Raw genomic sequence first — 19,925 nt, forward strand, 5'->3', positions numbered from 1 at the left:
CAAAGGACATACATTTTCGGAGATTTTGACTCACTGGAATCTCTAGAGATTTTATAACACTTGTGAGGGTGTCAAAAATGATGCTATGATATTTTAACATGTATTTCAAATATCTACCGATACAAATCACTGGCGATTTGAAATCACTTTTGAATCTCATTTAGGGTCTCTAAAAGTATAAAGTAAATAAAAACCGTCGTCTTTCTAAATGAATTCATAAAGCTTCTGGGCTTAAAATTTATTGTTGCATACTTTTAGACACCTTAACTAGAATTTAAAAGCGATTTTAAAACTCTAGTGTTTTGTGCATAGATATTACTTGAACCAACCATATTGTGGTTTTCATAATATATTATAATAGCGATTACACGATCCAATACACTAAATAATAAAACATTTTTGTAAAACTAACTTAAAAGGCAGTTAGGAAATAACTATTGAACCACTTGTAAAAATAATACTTTGAAAAATAATAACTTTTAACTTGGTAGTAAAAACATTTATTAAAACCCTTATACATAGTTCTTAAAAACTTTAATTCCGTAAAAGAATATTAATAAAAAACCATTTTTTTAATCATCGTAATTACTCGCATTTTATTTAAGATTCACTATATATATGCACTTTTTCTTCACTTTTTTTCCATACATTCCTTGGCTATCTTTCAGACTTCGACCAGCACTGACTGTCAATGGGCTCGGGTGCTTGGAGTGGATGCGAGCCATTGGTGACTGCTGGTGGCGCTCCAACTCCCCCTGATCCTGCGCCTCGTCCACCGTCATCCACCCCCCTGATCCCGCCCAGTCCCGCCTCCAAGTGCGCCGCATGTTGTGCAACTCTGCCCGGAGCTGTCATCTGTAATTCACCTTGGCAAGCTTGCGAGGTGCACACACACAGTATCCGAAAGCCAAGCCCATCCCCATTCCGCCCCCGGCCACGCCCCCCGGTCGAACAGCTGTCAATGGTTGTTTACAGAGCAACAGAGACAGCTGTCACGCGGTAAACAGAGAAGGCAGTCAGGGTTCAATGAACCCGCTAAACTGGCAAATGAAATCAAAATAATGTAAATTCACGTATATCAATTATATATTTCGTCAAACTAAAAAAAAAATTGGATGCATCATTCGGTTTTAAAGGCGAATTGGTTTAATTTACAATTAAAATACACCCATTTTTAATATATTTTGCTAGGATCTGAATCGCGATCGGATGTTCGTGTGGGCAACGAAATTGAATATTCGTTTTGTAAATGCAGCGCGCCTAAAATGACTGATGGTTGCGAAATTATACTGATAGCGTCTGAATGATAGATGATTAATCGTAATTCGGGGTCTTTGAGCCTTTTGTTATCGCACGGTGCTACCCGTACATGTGGAAATGGTCTGTGTTTTTTGGTTGGTGGAAATGCTGCGTGTTTTTTTTTTTGTATCTGTTGCATGTTTGTAATTGTCTTTCTAGCGACGCTTGATGCGCTCGATATATTTGGTTTTGTTCAGGGCCCGACTGCCCGCATTGGGGTCCATCATGCGGTTCCAGTCGGTCTGGCCCACCACAAAGCCGATGGCTCGCATCTTCTCCTGCGAGCGCTTCTCCTCGATGTCCGCCCAACGGACCTGAAAGATGTCGTAGGGATTTCGGTAAAGGATTTTATGTTAAAAAAATAACAAGCCTCAGAAACGTTTCTTTCGTTAAAAAATTCTTCTACAATGACTAAAATATTTGGTATAGTATTTTAAGCTATAATAACCGATTAGATCAACAAAAAGATTGCAATAAAATTATAAAAAAGTATTCCTGCACATATATCCTGGTAATAAAACTTTGCTTTGCATAATAGAACAACAACAATTAATATAATATACAATGTATAAATTCTTCTTAAAATATTAAAACATATTATTACAGTATGTTATTTCTTTACGATATAGTAAATCTATAATATAAGAAAGTTATATGTAAAAATCTTTATCCAAACTCTCCAAATAAGTGAATTTTTATAAGCATAAAAACGAAGTATTAAGTTATAACAACAAAGATTGCAATAAAACATTTAAAAAAATTTATAAAATAACATAACAAGCTATAATTTTGTATTGAAGTAATATTATAAACAGAAAACTTCAATATTATTAGTATCGTTTAATTATCTAAACCTTCTGTAAGCAAAAGAGATAGCAATATAGCTAGCTATCTTTTTCTCTTCCAGGTGAAAAGTTCTTCAACACTACCTTGTCTGATACTAACCCTCGATTACAAAGAAACGTTTCCCCCCAACCCTCGATTACAAAGAAACGTTTCCCCCAACAGCTAATTAAATTCTACTCACGCGCTTCTTGCCATTCGCCGAGGTCCTGGGTGGTTCCCAATCCTCCAGCTGGAGATAGTCGGCCATGCTGGCGGTCCGGCGGTTCTGCATCAGACGCTTGGTGCCATCCAAGCGGGCTGAAATGGTGGATTCAGTTAGTTGAAGGTAAAAACCAAAGCCAAGACGATAGGGACTCACCCAGATTCTCCTCGGTGGTGTCACATTCCCATTTGCTTTTCAGGAAGCCGCACTGGAGCACGCGAAACGCAGAACGCACGATTGGGATCCGGATTAAGTGGAGAGTGCAATGGTAGAATTTCAGGAAAATTTAGAGGAATATTTACCGATACCCAGGCCCATAAGGCCACCAATCTCCTGCTGTTTCTACGTTTCTAGCGACTGACTGGACTAATTCAGGGAGTATAATGTGACTAAATAAAGATAAAACGTATAATAAATACTTTCAACTAAATTTTACTGAAATTTAAGTGGGGGACACCGAACACTTTATCAATATGTTTAAGACAAATACTTGTTCCTTTAAAATAAAAGCATTATCATTAAATCATATTAGTCAATGTAAAAGAGTAAACTAATAAGTCAAAGTGCTACAATACATTTCTAATACAAACAAAACAAATAACAAATTGAATGTTTATGTGAAACAAGGCTCCTTTTATAAGGATAAGGTATAGAAACATATTAGAAACAAATACTATGTTAGTATCATGGGAATAACACACGTTTATAAGTACACCTTTCAGGATACAAAGTATACATAAGTTTAACATGACAACATTATAAGAATTATATATGCTACAACATTTGTATTTCAAATTGGATGCCGAGTATCCATTCTACATTCAAACACTAATTGCACTAATTGAATTCAATCGTAAACCCATTAAACCCCATCCGTCATGTGTCTCAAAATGAATCCAATCAGTCGATGCAATCACGGTTTACACTTACGTCGTTGGAGGCGTCGCCGCTGTTGCTGTCGTCGGTCTCCTCGACAGCCGCATCCTCGGATGCCGCGGATGCTCCCGCAGTCTCCCCATCGTCGGCGCAGGCATTATCGTCCTGAAAGTGAGACGAAGCCGCCATAAATCAACAAAACGTTCGCTTCAACCAGCTTGCAGAGTTGCCTTTACTTAAAGCTTAATGTAGTTTGTTCGTTATTGTTTCTTAGACTAGGTTGACTAGAGGTGCACATATTGCATGTCATAAAATGTTTATATATAGTAGGTATATATAGAGATTCGAATCCAGTGAAGAACTTAGTCTAGAATTGCGATATCATATCGTTTGCATTGCGTTTTCTGTTTGTTGTTTTCGAAAGAACTTGGCCCGGCCAGGTCTGATTTTGAAGGTATTTTCGTCCCTATCGATCGCTTAAAGAGCAATCATGACTGGAGTCGGAGACTCCGGACTGGCCAACGACCCACTGGCCAGTACAGGAGCTCCGCCAGCGCCTCCACCAGCTCCTGTGCTGCGCGGCGACATGGCCGCTTAGTGCATAGTTACCGTAGCCATGTCCTCCACATCCTCCATCTCGACCACGTTCTCAAGCAGCGTGCTCACGTCCAGCTTGATGTACTGCAGCGGTGTGTTGCACCAGTTGTCCAGCACCACCTGGATCTCGTTCTCGGTGCGCTGGTGCGAGTTCCTGCCCAGGCATGTCTCCAGATCGCAGTGTAGGTCCACGATGTAGGGCTATAGAACGAGAAGTAAACACATATCCTTGCAAGTGATATATCGATTTCTTGACCCACCACAAAATTCGAGTCTTTGGCGTGACAATAAAATTCATTCAGCGTGCGCAGCGAGTTGTTGTTGCAGTCCACTATTATAAAATCATAAAGATTATCACTGAGCGTCTTTTTGAACGATTTGATTAGATATTGCATGTAGGTCTCCTCCATGGCGTCATCGTACTCGTACAGTATCTCCTTTTTGGGTATCTGTAATCGATTAACAATTTGAATATATTTTTTATGACTAAATGTTTGATTCACTCACCTTCTTGCCAGTCTTGGGACACTTCTCCTCGTAGTCGTTCTCGATGATGAAGTAGTCATCTATGCTGAGGATGCGCGGATTGGCACCGCCCATCTCCAGCTCCTTTTCCTTGATGAGACGCGCCACATGCGATTTGCCGCAGCCAGGTGGACCACGCAGAATGATGCAGATGCGCTTGGGACGGGTCTGGCGACCGGGATTCAAGAGCACCTCGTCCACGGAGATGGTGTTGCGATTCTCGTTGGTCGGCACGCACATCTCCAGGTGGGGAGCCGTCACCGGAGTGGGAATGTTGTCATTGGCATTGGCTGCCGAGGGGAAAAGTGACATGGTTGGCGGCGGCGGAGCCGATCTTTCCATTCCGCCGCCAAATGACTGGCCGGGAAGGATATTAAAGGGGCTTTGATTGAACTGCTCCTGGACATTTCCCTGATTCCATCTGCCGATCGGTGGCGGCGGTGGCAGTTCCTCGTTGTTATCCTCGCCATCCAGTGGGGTTAAATTGCTAGGGGAAAAAGAACAAAATAATTAGTTGAGTTATCTTGAAAAAGCTCAAAGCTGAGTGCAAACCGATGCAGCGGTTAGCTACTTACTCTTCTCCATCGGAAATATCCTCAAGATCATTGCCTTCATTTGCTGGAAACTCATCGCCTTGATCCTGGAACTCATCCTGGGCCTGCTGCTGTTCTTGCTGCGGCTGCTGCTGCTGCTAGTGGGAGAATCGTTGGCAGGATTAGAGACCAAGATGAGGGCTTTCACTCGGCTGACCACTTACCTCATCCTGTCCGGGATTCGGGGAGCTGCATTCGTCAAACGAATTTGATTGCAACTGCGGATTTTGCTGGAACTGCAATCGCTCCTCCTTCTTTTGTCTGTTTCTTTTTTTATTCTTTCGCTTGCTATTGGAAGCTCCTGGGCCTCCTCCTCCGGGTCCTCCGGGTCCTCCCGTCATCCCCCTATTAGGGCCGCAACCTGTCATTCCTTGATTTGGACCTCCTCCCATTCCCATGCCCATTCCTCCTGGTATTCCCATGCGATTCGGTCCCGAAAACGAGGAGTGGCCATACTCAAAGGTCTTCACGGCTCTGAATTCCGGAATTCTATCGGCAGAAGATGGGCCGGAAGGCCTCTCGATGGGGTTTCCATCGCCCGACTTGTGGCCATAATCGATCACCTTGGCGGCTGGTTGGTTGTTGGAATAGTCGAACACCTTCATCGGTCGATAGATGGGCTCGTTTTGGTTGGGGAATGGTTGCTGCTGTTGCTCCGGCCTTTGGATTTTGTATTGAATTTTTGTTTTGTGGGTGGAGGTGGCGGGTGGAACACACCATGGGCGATTTTAGTATACAATTTTTTTTTGTTACGTTTGTTGGTTTTCGTTTTTGAAAGCATTTTTTGCAGTTGTTTTATTTGTTTTATATATATTTTCGATTTTGTATTTTATAGTTTTTAATTTTGTTTAAAGGTTTTCAATGTTTAAAAACCAAAAGAAAAACACTTGAACTTTTACTTGGGTTGAAATTTACTAAAATAGTTTTTGTTTTTTTTTTTTTGTGAGTTAAGAAAGGGGGCGTGGCAGGGGACTGAGGGGCGGGTGCACAATCTACGTGTCCCACTGCCCAAAAATTGCAGACGAGCATAAATAGAGATATACATATGTATATATTTTGGCCCTAAACTTAGACTAGCAATGCAGTTTTCTTTATGTGTAAATAGCTTCTCTGGGCAAAGCATAAATATCTTTTCAAATTTAGCACAATGCCCATTCGAAACGTAATTTATTCGAAAGATTTTATCATAATGTAAGAAGCCAGAAGAGTCGGACAAAGTATAAATAGGATATTGTTAATATTGCTTACTAAATTGGGAGTGCATTTTAAAGGCTTACAACACCTATAATTTGTATACATTTTAAAATTATAAATTGATTTTATAATGACATCGGACCACAATAGTTATATTATTAAAAAAAAAAAACAATAAAATAGAAAAATTATTATTTTGTTTTTTGAAATCAATGATAAACTTCAAAGGAAATTTTTATTTCAATATTAATCGGACAAAAAATATGGTTAATCGATTTAAAGTCATATATCGGACAAGTAATTTTACTTTTGATATTAATCGGACATATGTAGCTTAACTAAATAATTTAAAATGCTTAAGCAATCGATATCTTAATTTTATTACGACAGTTCCCTAAAATCGAAGCAACATAAACGGACAAAGCCAGAAACAGACGAATTATAATTTATTTTTTAATCAAAACCTTAATTAGTGCATTTCTCAAGTTAAAGATCTTATTGGTCATTTAAAAAAAAACCAATAGTAGATACCAGAAAAAAAACTGTTTATCTTTTTCAGTATATTTGAAACATATCTTGATACATAATCTCGAAGATGTCTTATAAATGATTAATTATAATATTTAAAACTAACCAGAACCAGTATTTAGCGATCGGAAATATTAAGAATAGAATGGAAATTAACAAAAGATTAATGCACAGACGGACTAAATCCAAAACTTACTATGGTTTCTTTTTTTTAACATAGTTTGTTTTCCCCCAAAAACATTACTCTTCGTTTTATCTTCCTTTATTGATATTAATTCCATGGTATATATTTAACATATACGACTCATATAACTTCGCGCTATAAAAGTATTATATTTTCCACCAAAACAAGACTTAATCTTTGCTTTCATAATCAGGGAAAATTAACTGGGAAAATTACTTAATCGCGTCAAATTGAAATGGTATAAAACTCAAGAAAAGTTATGAGGTCAAGAATTGGGCTATTTTTGTGTGTTATAGCGGGTAAAAATAAGTAAAAATCGTATGATATTTCGAGCAGCAAAATTATTCCCAGCATATGTTGTTTTTTCGACTTCGTTTTTGTTCTCTGTGGATCTGGCAGACGTGTGTATCCTTAATTTCTAAATATAGGTATTTTCTGGCTTCTGGACCCTGCGATCTGATGACAGATTATGGATACATTTTTTTTTCAGAGGGGGCTATCGTCTGCCCATTCGATATAGAAAGCCCCGCACAAAAATCTGTCTCCTAATCAGATTCAAGAGTTCAGAGCTCAGTTCTTGCTCTGCTGCTGTTGATGCCGGAGGTTTTTACCGCCCCCTTTTCTTGCTGCTCAGACAATGGTTCGGATCAGACACACAGATCGGTGGGTGTACGTTTAAACAAATATATACATATATCATATATGTATCGGGGGCATCGCCAACCATCAATACCAGCGGTTTTTTTGTTGGTTTTTTTTTTTGTTTGGTAACATTTTTTAAATTATACGTTTTTTTCAGTATGTATCAGTATTGCATAGAAGTAGAAGAGAAGAAGAAAAAACGGGGTTGGAATCGAAATTCCAGCATTAACGATAACTAGAAAAGGCCTGCGCAAGTTAACTACATAAAATTGGATGAATCAATACAGATAGAGCAATAGAAAGAGGACAAAAGTGGGAAAGGGGGATTGAGCGGAATGAAATCGGAAGATTTCAATCGAAGAACTTGAACTTAAAACGGAATTTCACGGATATCATAAGAAATACTTTTTTTATAGCCATAGAAGGCAACCTGATTCGAAAGTATATTACATTTTCGAACTCCATCTGTAGTAAAGTCGGACAGACATACGTTTATTTCTATAAAACGCTTGGGTTCCCTTATCACATGGGTATATTATAGATATAATCTCTTATAAAATGAACTGCAAATGCATATAGGTCCTGTCATTCACCAAAACAAAATGGGAGCCTTTCAGATAAATGTTTGTAATCATGCAGCCCTAATTAAATTTCACGCTATTATTATATAGTTGAACTGATTTGCAGATTATACGATCCACAAAACTTGAAAAGATAATGCTGCCATATCTTCTTCAGACAATCAGACAATTGATATTGGATTCCAAAAAGAGTATAAAGGGGGAAAGACTCTTCCCCCTTTCCCCCATTTTTGTCAAGATATAACGTTCCATATATAGGTATTACATATACGTATTGAAAAATCGATTTGATCAAGGTTAAGAACTTAGAAACGGACTAAGGACACATACCCGTCATTCCAGTTCTTCCGATTGTTCTGTCCTCCTTGATTTCCGCCGAAGCTGTTGCGGTTCGGGAAATTCCTGGGGCCTCTTGGTGGTCCTGCGCCAAGATCATCGTCGGCGAAACCGGGACCTGGTCCACCGCCCTGCCGGCGGAAGGGGTTATCACTGTTTTGTCCACCGTTGTTGAATCCCCGCGCATTGGGTCCTTGTGGCCCGCCTGGTCCGAAGTTGGGTCCTGGACCGCCGAACGGTGGGCCACCGAAGTCGTCGCGCCGGGGACCACCGTATGGACCATTGGGTCCACGAGGTCCGAAGTTACGTGGGCCTGGACCTGGTCCGAAATTCGGGCCAAAGTTCGGCCCGAAGTTGGGGCCATTGTGTCTGAACTTGGGACCGAACGGTGGTCCTCCGGGGCCATTGGGCCCATAAGGAGGTCCCCCGGGGCCAAAGTTAGGCCCGAAGTTGGGACCACGTGGTCCTGGACCGTTGGGACCGAAGTTCCTGCCTGGTGGCCCAAAGCCGGGACCGGGTCCATTGCCTTCAAAGTCAATGAAGTTGCTACCCGCGACTTGGTTCGGTCCAAAGTTGTCGAAATGCTGCATATCGTTTGGAGCAGGACCAGGCCCAGAATTTGGACGAGAACGAGGATTGGGACCACCGGCACCCGGACCTACACCCTGAGCCTGCCCGGGTCCACTGTTGTCCGGTTTGTCACTGCCACTGGGGCTCATCGAATCGCGGGAATCCTGCGACTTGTTATCGTTGCCACCATTTTTCTTGCGCTGCCACTCGGCAAAGGACAGGGGACGACCATCCGATCCCGTTTCCTGATTCGGATCCTGCTCATGCTGCTGCTGCTGCTGCTCCTGGCGATCGCGCTGCTCGCGCTCCTGGACATTGGCCACCGCCTGGGTAAGATTGTTGAAGAAGTTCGGGTCTTTAAGCACGTTGCTAAGCGATTCGTTGCTCTTGTTGGCGGTCGAGGGGCCCGACTGGTTAGCTGGGGCGGCAGGCGCTGCTGCTGGCTCGGAATCCCCGAGCCCCACATCGAAGACCGAGGCTGAGTTCTTGCCACCGCCATCGGCCACCAAATCCAGACCCGGTATGCCATCGCTCTTCTTGAAGATGCTGCCCATGGGCGTGTCGGCTGCCGGCGGTTCAATCTCATCCTCGTCGTCGTCGTCGTCCAGGGAAATCGTGAATATGGGCTCCTCCTCCTTGACCTGCTTGGCGGGTACTGGAGCAGGAACAGGTGTTTGGCGCCGCTTGCCGAGATTAGTGGAGATCGGAGGAGGCTGCTTCGGTGGAGCCACCGGCGGGGCAGGAACTACTGGAGGAGTTGGAGCTGGAGCATCGGGTGGCGGCAGGGAGGCCGGATGAACAGGACCGATGGGTGGAGCTACTGGGGGAGCTGGCACTACTGGTTTCTGGACAACAATCGGATTTAAAATTGGAGCCGGTGGAGCCGTTGGTCCCGAGGGCTTGGCTTGATTGCCCTTGCTCTCCTCTGGGCCTGGCTGTTTGTCCTGGATGGCTTTCTGGGCGGTTTGGTATTTGTTCTGCATTCCTGGTGGCGGACCATGGTTGCCCCTGAATCCAGGAACTCCGGAGTTTTCGAAGGCGCGATTCTCATTCGCAAAATGACCCGAATGTCCCGGTTGTCTGTTGCCCTGTCCGAAGGGGGGTCCTCTATCCTGATCACCGAAATTGGGTCCAGGCCCAGGGCCAGGGCCAAGTCCCGGTGCGGGTGGTCCCTGGTCACCGAAATTGCCTTGGACACCGCCGAATGCATCATCGTTCGAATCCTGCTCCTCGGGCTTGGATGCTCCGGCGACTGTAGCTTCTTTCGGTATGTCTGTTAACGAGCCAGATCCTGTTAAGCCACCCATTTGCTGCTGGCGACGTCGGCGCATTTGCTCCCTTCGTTCGGCAATGCGACGACGCTGCTTCTCGAACTCCTCCTCGTAGCGGCGGTACTCATCGCGATCCGGATGATTGGCATTGGCCCGCTTCCAGTCCTCGAACTGCTGCTCCCACTGGTCGAACAGGCGATCGAAGCTGGCCTCGTCTAGGTCGGGAGCCTGCTGTTGGTTGCGATTCTGCTGCTGATTCTGGTTTGGATTTTGAAGTTGAGACTGATGTTGGTAAGACGTATTCTGCTGGTTGAAGCTGTTACGCTGGTTGAAATTGCCACGATTTTGGTTGAACCCTCCTGAACCAGAATCGCCACTGCCTCCTCCTCCTCCTCCTCCTCCGCCGCCCCTCTCATCAGAATATCCCTGATTTTGGGTTTGGTTGCGATTGTTGTCCCAACGATTGCTTTGGCGGCGATTGTTGTTATTGAAGCTATTAGTATTGCTATTGCCAAAATTGTCCGGCCCAGATCCTCCTGATCCACGGCCACCAAAGCTGTCCTGGCCTCCGCCTCCGCCTCTGCCGGCAAAGTTGCCTGTTCCGCCGCTTCCATAGTTGCTTCCTCCTCCGCTGCCAAAGTTGCCTCCTCCTCCTCCACCTTGATCCTGGTTATTGTAACTATTGCCATAGTTTCCCTGGTAGTTGCCTGTTCGCTGGCCGAAGTTGTTATTGTTGCCAGACGGCTGATCCTGGTCATAATCGGACTGCGAGTTCTTGATAAATGGATTCTGGTTTTGGTCGCCATCTCCTTCTCCATCTCCTCGTTCGTCTGGTGCCCCCCAGCTCTTTCGATTGTTCTGGAACTGGTTCTGCTTGTTGTTATTCCGCATCGATGGTCCGTCCATGTCGGAATTATTATTCTGCCAGCGATTCTGGCGGGGATTCTGATTATCCTGCTGCTGGTCGTTCAAACTAGGCGGAGGTCCGCTCATCCAGCGATTCTGGTTCTGATCGCTTTGTGGGGGACCGCTCATCCAGCGGTTCTGTTGCTGATCCCCGCCAGACTGCGTTTGGTTTGATGACCCATCCCAGCGGCGATTGTTGCTGTCATTGCTATTGCTGTTGCCCTGTGACGGTCCATTCCAGCGATTGTTCATATCATTCTGTGGCGGCGGACCATCCCAGTGACCTTGTTGCCCGGAATTATCAGACTGCGGTCCACTGGTTTCCCAGGAAGGACGGCTATTGTTGCTGCCGCCTCCTCCACCGCGTTGGTTGTTAATTCCCCACTGGTTGTCCATGTTATTCTGCTGCTGCTGCTGAGTTGGCTGTCTCTGCATCGAGGGCGGCGGCTGCTGAAGATTGGGATAGCCGCCCTGGTTGTCTGGTCCGCCACTATTGTAGTTCATCTGGTTCATTTGCCCGCCATATCTATTGGGCGGCGGCTGCTGCATGGACTGTCCACTCGACCACATGCCTTGGTTGTCATTGCTTTGATTTTGATTGTAGCCGGCTTTTTGGGGTGGCGGCGGCGGCGGCTGGTTGTACAACTGCGGCTGGGCCATGATCTTACCGGGCAGCGGTGGTGCGCCCAGCACGGCATTCGGCGTGGTGGAAGCAGCCGGCGTGGCCTGATAATAGTTCTGGGCCACAGGGTAGGCCTGTGGACCTGGTGGGGCTACCACTGCGGGAGCGGGAGCTGGCGAGGGAGCAGCTACCACGGGTGCTGGGACGCCTTGGATACCTGTAGTCGTGGCCACAGCGGCAGCAGCGGCCATTTCACGCTTGTACTGGGGAAGGGGGAATTAGTTAGGATTAGGTTGTTTACCAGGTGCAGGGAGGATTGCCAGATGATGGGACTCACCTGCTCGCCATACTGGGCATGCCATTTGGCGTACTCCGCCTGGTAGGTCTGCCACTGGTGCCAGTGGTGCTGCAGGGCGTACTGCTGCTCTGGGGTCATGGCCGCGTACTGGGCGGCCGTATACTGCTCGTAGGGGTTGCCGGCACCCGCGCCCCCCGCCGCCGCCTGTCCGCTGCTATAAGGGTTGAAGGCTGCGCCCGCAGCGGCGGCTGCGGAGGGGTTGGTGCTGTCGTTCTGGGCAACTGCTCCAGATCCTCCTACCCCTGCCGACGACTGCTGGCCAGGGGGTGCTCCTCCCGAGGAGGCACCGTCCGCTGGGGGCGGAGGTGGTGGGGCGTCGGGCAGTGGCGGCGGCACCGACGGCTGCGGAGGGGGTGCGCCCATCGGAGCCACTGCGGCGGTGGCCGTCTGCCAATGGCCCCACATTCTGCAGTTTCCTCTTCGCTGCTCTTGTCGCGCTCTTGCCGGATCACTCGGCCGATCCGCTGCACTGCGTTTTCACTAAGTCCGGCGAAAAAGGTCGTTCACTTTCTTTTAATTCGAGCGCTTCACGAAATTTGCCTGCTAACTGGACGAAAAAAGGAATTCACTTCGCCATTTTTGGCTTGAAAACTAGAGGTGGCACTTGCCGCTGTCAAGGCTCATCGATGTCCAGGCAATCTTCATCGACTATCGAATCGATTGAAATCAGGGATTTCTATTTGGGACTTCAATTTTGAAAGGCCTATTGGGTTTTTATGTATTTTCTTTGCCTATTTTGTCGGTTCTTGGAGAAAAACACAAGTAACAATTTAATGTTTACAGAGGTAGTATTTTAAAAACACAACTTTCAAATAACTGTTCTTTCTAGGCCTTGATTTTAGAAAGAAAAACATTTTTTTAAGTACATCTATGGTTGTTTAACTCTTAATTTGATTTTCAAGCACTTTCCTATTATTTCAAGTGAGTAAAGCCCTTCGCGCAATTTTCTTATCTAATCATTAATTTGCTAATGAGCGCATTTAATTTTTTGAGCAAATATATGATTACGTGTTTCAAATTGGCACCCAGAAGAACAATTAAATAAAATGTCACTTAAAAAAGAATTAATCAATGTTTTGACAGCTGTTGGAAATCCACTTTTGGTCTCCTTCTAAAAAACTAGTATAATCCTGTGTTCAATTGGCTAATAGGAAATGGACTTCATGATAGTTCGATAGTTTTTTTTTTGTATCATTTACAATATTTGTAGGATACCTTCCACAAGATCAATTGGACACGTATTTTAACAACATTCAAATTCCAATTTGTCAATTGCGTGGCGAAATATGTTTTACCAAACATCGATTCATCGCGTAACAACGATATAACCGATATAAATAGGAAGAATATCAGGAAATATCGCCATCACTAAGAAACTTCCGACACGTGCTGAATTGAATTGTTTTTCTTTGCCTGCCTTGTTTTTCATGTGAAAATTACCCCGGAAAATGGCCGAGACGAGCGGAAAGATCAAGTTCCTGGTGGCGGACACCACCGCCTTTATCAACGCCGTGCCCCTGAATGTAAGTCATCCCTGGATGCCATAGAGAACCCCCCTAAATCCCAAATCCAATCCCCTCCAGGAATACGCGGAGCAGGTGCTCACCGTGCCGGATGTGGTGGCCGAGGTGCGCAACAAGCGCCAGATCCGTCGCCTCTGCGTCCTGCCCTTCGACCTCCAGGTGCGCGAGCCGCGTCCCGAGAGCATCAAACACTGCGTGGAGTTCGCCAAGCGAACGGGCGACTATGCGAGTCTCTCGGGGATCGATCTGAAGGTCATCTCGCTCACCTACGAACTGGAGGCGGACACCGTGGGCACCGACCACCTGCGCACGGAGCCCGTGATGGCCCAAACCATTGCCTCCAAGGAGAAACCCGAGGAAATGCAGGATGCCAGCAACAAGAGGATGGTTGGCTGGTACATGCCTGAGGGTGAAGAGGAGGACTCCGAGGAGGATGGGGATTCCCAGGAGGAGGAGGAGGATGAGGAGGCGGGTGGCTCAGAGGAGGAGCAGGAAGGCGAGGACAGTGTAAAAGCCGCCATCGAAGCTCAACTAGCTGGCAAGGAAGCCCTGCCCAGCCATCCAATCGCAGCCGAGGAGGATCTCGCCCAGGATCCCAGTCAGGAGGAGCTGGACAAGCTGTTCGAGCAGCTCAAGTGCGAATATGATGCTGAAACGGAGCAAGAGCGGTCGGAACTGCTGGTTTTGCAGCCGGCAGAAGAGGAGGAAGCAGAGGAATCCGAGCCACAGCCAGCCCCAAGCCAAAATCTCGAAGAGGAAGTGGGCGACGATGGCTGGATCACGCACTCGAACATCAAGAAGGCCAAGAAAGCCCTAGAGGGCAAGGTGGAGACCGATGAGGTGCCGCCGGTGGCCTGCATGACCACCGATTACGCCCTGCAGAATGTGCTCAAGCAGCTCAATCTCCATCTGGCCGCCCTGAATGGCCGGATCATCAAGCAGCTGCGCACCTACATACTGCGATGCTATGCCTGCTACAGAACCACCAGCATCATGACCAAGGTATTCTGCCCCAACTGTGGCAACAAGACACTCAAACGCGTGGCCGTCAGTCTGGACGAGAACGGCCGCCAGGTGATACACATCAATACGCGCCGGCCGCTGACCAACAAGTACAAGAACCAGAGCCTGCCGCGCTTCCAGGGCGGCAAGCACTCGAGGAACCCCATCCTGTTCGAGGACCAGCCCATGCCACGCCAGATGCCGTCGCGCGTGGCCAAGACCAAGACGAACGCCCTGGACCAGGACTACATGGCCGGATTCTCGCCCTTCGTGCTGCGCGACGTGGACTCCAAGTCGGCCATGCTGCGCTCCAAGGGCAACCTCAAGGAGTGGGCCAGGAACAACAACTTCGAGGAGGATCGCCGGCGCAAGAACTACAATCGCCTGTACAAGTAGATAAACCCTCTTAATTGTAGACTTTATATAATATGTAATATATAAAATAAAACACAAGGGAAGAACCTAAATCTTTAGATGAAAAATGTACAATATTACATTTTAGAAGGCACAGACAAGCTTTTTAAATATTTATAAACATTTTTTTATGGAAATATATCGTTTTTTAAGTACAATATTGAACTCTTCTCGATTATAACAAGAAAACATATGTTTCAGTTTTTAAGGTATATATTTTATTTATCTCTTTTTCCCTTCCACCTTTTATAGGCACTTTTTTAACCAACTATTCATCTCAGATGCACAAAAATCGGCTTGTAAATGTAGATTTAGATTGTATTATTTATGGCAATCGAGTATATGTATAAATCACAGCTTGACGCAGAGTTCGTTGCCCGGATACGGAGGCAAATTCAGATCGTACTTGCACTGCAGGGCCGGCGGTACGAATCTGCCGCCCAAGTAGTGATGTTCTCCGCGGAACTGGCGGGCACAAAGTTTCGGGGCCGTGAGGGAAATGAGCAGAGCCGGCTCCAGATCGCATTCAGTCACCTTTCCCTTCTCCACATCCCAGCCGCTGGGAATGTCCACGCTGCAATGAGGGTAGATCATTAGTTATGGATTAAGCAGATTAGAACACATTATATTTTGGCACCTCTGGAACTTTTAAGATGTACTTATGCGGAATTTAAATGAAAAAAATATCCCTGTCTGAAGAACATATAACTGAATGGTATTAAATCTATAGTAGGTAAAAGCAACAAGAATTGGAGATGACTTTGAGGTAAATACAAGGATTATTTACATTATTCATTATTCCAAATGAATTTAATAGTAAAGAGAGTGATGTTCTGTTAGGGATTCTCCCAGAAATAGAAACAGACAGACGGAAAATAACTATTTTATGAATAATTTTAGGATTTCCAAACATGAAATAGTAACAAAATAGTATAGAAACCATTGCACCTGATAATAAGTATATAACCCGGTTTTAAGCACATCTATGTATAACCCCTGATCTTCAGATGAACCTTGAAGCCTAGCAATCTATGTATATCCCCCTGAAATTACTAAAGCTTATGATCTTTCGATGGATATAGAACCCATTGCACCTGATAATACGTATATAGCACATATTTTAAGAACATCTATAACCCCTGATCTTCAGATGAACCTTGAACCCTGGCAATCTATGTATATGCCCTGATCTTCAGAAATTACTAAGGCTTTTGATCTTTTGATGGATATAGAACCCTTGCATCCAGATAATCGGTATAAAACCGGCTTCAGATGAGCCTTGAACCCCGCACCTGGCAATCGGCAGCTTGGTCTGCTGCATCAGCTCCACAACGGCGACGAAATCCGCCCGGACCGGCGGCTTGAAGCTGAAGCCGAAGAGGGCGTCCAGGATGAGGTCGAAGTCGCGGGCGGCCTCCTCCACCGAGGGACACTCCGCCACGCTGGGGATCTCCATGCGGCGGCACTGGTGGCTGAGGTTCTCGAAGAGCGCCTTCGCCGTGGGCTTGGGGTAGTAGATGGTGGGTGTGTAGCCCATTAGGGCGAGGTGCCGGGCGGCCACCAGGCCATCGCCTCCATTGTTTCCCGGACCGCAGCAGACGAGGATGCGCGGATGCTTCTCCGCCGGAAAGCACTTGGTCACCGCGTGGGCGCAGCTCAGTCCGGCCAGCTCCATCAGTTGGTCCACGCTGAACTTGTACTCGTTGAAGAGTTCCTGGTCCACGTCGATGGCCTCCTTTTGGTTCAGATACTTCAAGCCACCCATCACTTTGCCGGCGTAGAATCGCTTGGTTTCCGCAGGTGCCCTTGGTTTCTGCCTGTTTTCGGGTACTAGGAGTGGGTGAATGGTGCGGGAAATGCCCCTTAGGGAAGCTCCAAGTCGCCGATAGAGCAGGCTCATAGATACCAACTGCAATGCGTGGCCACTTCCCTAGGGAAATTAGTTCTAAAAATCGGTTTTATCTCAGAAAAAGTACAAATTTTTAAGTCCCGAACAGCTGTTTGGGTGACGTTGCCAGATGTCCGACAGTGAGGTGTCCTAGCTAAGCTAGCCTTGACATCATCCCAACATTTTAGTGAGACCGTATTCGAAATAGCGTCGGAATAGTTTGTATATCGTAAGTCGAAACCTTACCGTCGAGCCGTTTATTTTACCTACCGATGTATCGATAGGCACGGTAATTTCATTGATAACGATAGGCAACAACTCAAATATTCAAAATATGTTGAACAGCTCTGAAAAAAATGGAAAAAAAAGGCGCAAAAATTAATAATTAAAAAATAAGCGGGGAAATATGTAAAGAACCAATATGTCGTGATTTTCGTCATTTTAAGAACATTTCAGTTATCATTTCAAAAAAAAAAATTCACTAAACTATGAAATAAAACGATATGCTAGTCTTTTTGAATGCCATGTAGAGATGTATTTAACGTTTATTCATTATAAACGAAGAACAGCGAACGGATTGTTCTGAAACCGTCAAAATTGTTATTAATTTTTTTGGAACCCGACTGGATTCATTCATATCCGTCGCGTTAACTGTGTGTAAAAGCTTTTCTTGGGTTTTGCCCTTCAAAGTCTCCATTTCACCGATTCCGCTCCATTCTATTCTGCTAAATCTGTCCTCACTTCAAGATCGAAGCAATGTAATTGCGTTGCCCTTCATACCTGATTTACTTGGTGGCAAAATTAATTGCCCTGTCTTGCTAAATAGTAATAATCTGTCCGTACCTAGTAGAACTCTAAGAACTATTAAACCTTTTTTATACCTATGCACAGAACGAATTATGCTCTAAATGAGCCCATTTGCAGGGCCTTGCATATATTTAACAGTTTGCTACATAGCATGCGTTTAAACCCAAGATCGTCTAGTAATAAAAAAGGCCTTGTTCATGTATTTCTCTAGTTTTAGTTATTAGTTAGGACCTAATTAAGGATTTGAAATCTGTTACCGAAATAAGTAAAAAAATAAAGAAGTGCAAGCACATTTGCCCAATTCGAACACAATTTTGTCGGTCCTTAAACATTTCCATATTGGTTTATATTGTGGCACTTTTACGCTGCGACAACGATTTGAATTTGGAAAATATATTGGAAAATGTGGACATGGACAACGAACTGAAAAATTAAGAAGCTAGAAATGAGCCCGATCATGTTAAATGAGTTCTTCGACATTGCACACCTACGTATCATTGTACGCACTTGCATCTCTGGGAGCACGAGTTGAGTTTTATGCCTGCACTTAGAGGCCTGAAGATACCGAAGTCAATTTTAAAGCAACCACTTTCGCCATATAGTCCACAGACGGGTTTAATTTTCAAGTACTCTTCATGCCAAGCACCTAAAATTTTAATCGGACTTGTAAGCGACAAAATTAATTTCATGTATTACTATTTCATACAGTACCATACACAAGTGGGAAACAAAAGTCTATCATTAATGATCGCCCGTATGTACATACACGGAGTAAAGAGCTCTTAAAAGAGCTTCGGAATAGTGAGTAACCTACAGGATTTCAGGGGACTCCGATGAGTTGGGACGTTGTTCTTATGATGTGATTGCAGACGCACACCGAAATCATCATCTCTCAATTTAATGTTAGAAAGAGCACTTTGAGGTTATTAATCTTTTCAAGGAAGGCTTCTTGCAGCCGTTATTTGCAACGAACGACACTAGTTTGTAGTCACAAATTAAATGAAATTACATTATATTACATATGGTTGTGACGGTCGTGTACGATTTACCATACAATTTTGTTTTAAATTCAGCAAAAACTCAATTCTGAAATTTAATTTAAAAAAAAAGATTACAAACGTAAGTTGGTAAAACGGTAAGAATCCAATGGAAAATTTGTTTCATAGCAACAACTTTGACCAATTCTTTTTTACTAAAGTGTTTTGTTTTAGTAAAAAAAGTTGCCAGGTCTTGCCAAGAGGGGCATAAGTTGGACATATTAAACAAATCGAAGAAATATCTTCTTCCACGACGAGATGATTTGCTGAGTTCCGAGCGGTTGGATGGTCCTATACCATCTGACTTGCGAAAGTTGCACTGCAAATGCAACTCTTTTTCAATTAAATCCCGAAACGCCAAGTAAAGATGCCATCTTAACTCGGAAAAAATACTGAAATACTAAAACTACTGAAATAAAAATGTGGTCCCACTCTCCGCGAAATCCATTTGAATATGGAAATTTTCGGTGGTGCAGGACCCTTCCGACAGCTCGGAACTCAGCATTTGGTTCTAGTCTTGAAAAAACATAGCTATGTTTTCTTAAGGAAATGAGCAACGTGCAGCTTATGTTCTTCTTGGCAAGACCTGGCACTTGTTGCACCTAAACGTACATTATTTAACTAAAGAAAGCCTTTGTAGGCGCATCCAAATACCAAAATGGTGGCTTACAAAATGGATGTAGTCAAGAACCGCATGCAAGGAAGGCTTTATAAATAATTGAAAAGGTCCAAATGGTTCGAACTTGTGAATATTCTCGTGGCGTCACTGTCGGCCCACAATAGTCCCTATCCAATTTTTACTACGCTTGCATGAAAATCTCATCCTAGATTAATTGTCTAAAAGCAAATGAATAATTTCATTTAGATTTGCGTTGTTTTGCATTTTTTTCGGAGCAACTGAAATTTTACGTCATCTCCCTTCTGATAGGACTTGCTTATGCCGATCAGTTGTTCGCTTCAGCGATTCTCTATGTGAACATGTATGTTATATGTAAATCTGTCTTATGTGTATATTTGAATCCGAGTAATCAAGCACTTAATCCTTTTTTTAAAAAGCCAAGCAATGATGAAAAAATTGATTATAAAGTTTTTAGGTTGGGACACACATGAAGGACACTTTCATA

General features: G+C 44.6%; 3 protein-coding genes across 8 annotated transcripts; 1 reads left to right on the forward strand and 2 right to left on the reverse strand.

Annotated features, from left to right (window-relative positions):
• Positions 1-1,068: 1,068 nt before the first annotated feature.
• On the reverse strand, positions 1,069-12,727 carry LOC119557620 (collagen alpha-1(I) chain). 6 transcript variants are annotated; one of them, XM_037870440.1, is made up of 11 exons: positions 12,110-12,727; positions 8,398-12,035; positions 5,103-5,598; positions 4,921-5,033; positions 4,328-4,832; positions 4,081-4,269; positions 3,833-4,021; positions 3,278-3,388; positions 2,504-2,555; positions 2,327-2,442; positions 1,069-1,613 (listed from the first exon to the last, which is right to left on the reverse strand). In XM_037870440.1, exons 1-11 carry the CDS (start codon positions 12,533-12,535, stop codon positions 1,455-1,457), a joined length of 5,994 nt encoding a protein of 1,997 aa, XP_037726368.1. In that variant the 5' UTR covers positions 12,536-12,727; the 3' UTR covers positions 1,069-1,454. The 6 variants fall into 6 exon arrangements, with proteins under 6 accessions (XP_037726368.1, XP_037726367.1, XP_037726372.1 ...); XM_037870439.1 differs by having other exon boundaries at positions 4,921-5,036; XM_037870441.1 differs by lacking the exons at positions 1,069-1,613; positions 2,327-2,442; positions 2,504-2,555 and adding an exon at positions 2,704-2,736 and having other exon boundaries at positions 4,921-5,036.
• A 770-nt stretch (positions 12,728-13,497) lies between these two features.
• Positions 13,498-15,163, forward strand: LOC119557374 (RNA-binding protein NOB1). Its single transcript, XM_037870118.1, has 2 exons — positions 13,498-13,653; positions 13,714-15,163. The coding sequence occupies exons 1-2, from the start codon at positions 13,579-13,581 to the stop codon at positions 15,049-15,051; spliced, it is 1,413 nt and encodes a 470-aa protein (XP_037726046.1). The 5' UTR covers positions 13,498-13,578; the 3' UTR covers positions 15,052-15,163.
• Positions 15,164-15,378: 215 nt separating this feature from the next.
• On the reverse strand, positions 15,379-17,103 carry LOC119557375 (NAD(P)H-hydrate epimerase). Its single transcript, XM_037870119.1, has 2 exons — positions 16,362-17,103; positions 15,379-15,643 (listed from the first exon to the last, which is right to left on the reverse strand). The coding sequence occupies exons 1-2, from the start codon at positions 16,967-16,969 to the stop codon at positions 15,421-15,423; spliced, it is 831 nt and encodes a 276-aa protein (XP_037726047.1). The 5' UTR covers positions 16,970-17,103; the 3' UTR covers positions 15,379-15,420.
• Between the last annotated feature and the right edge of the window lie 2,822 nt (positions 17,104-19,925).

This window comes from Drosophila subpulchrella, chromosome X, assembly GCF_014743375.2.
Source record: "Drosophila subpulchrella strain 33 F10 #4 breed RU33 chromosome X, RU_Dsub_v1.1 Primary Assembly, whole genome shotgun sequence".
Taxonomy (NCBI): Eukaryota; Metazoa; Arthropoda; class Insecta; order Diptera; family Drosophilidae; genus Drosophila; species Drosophila subpulchrella.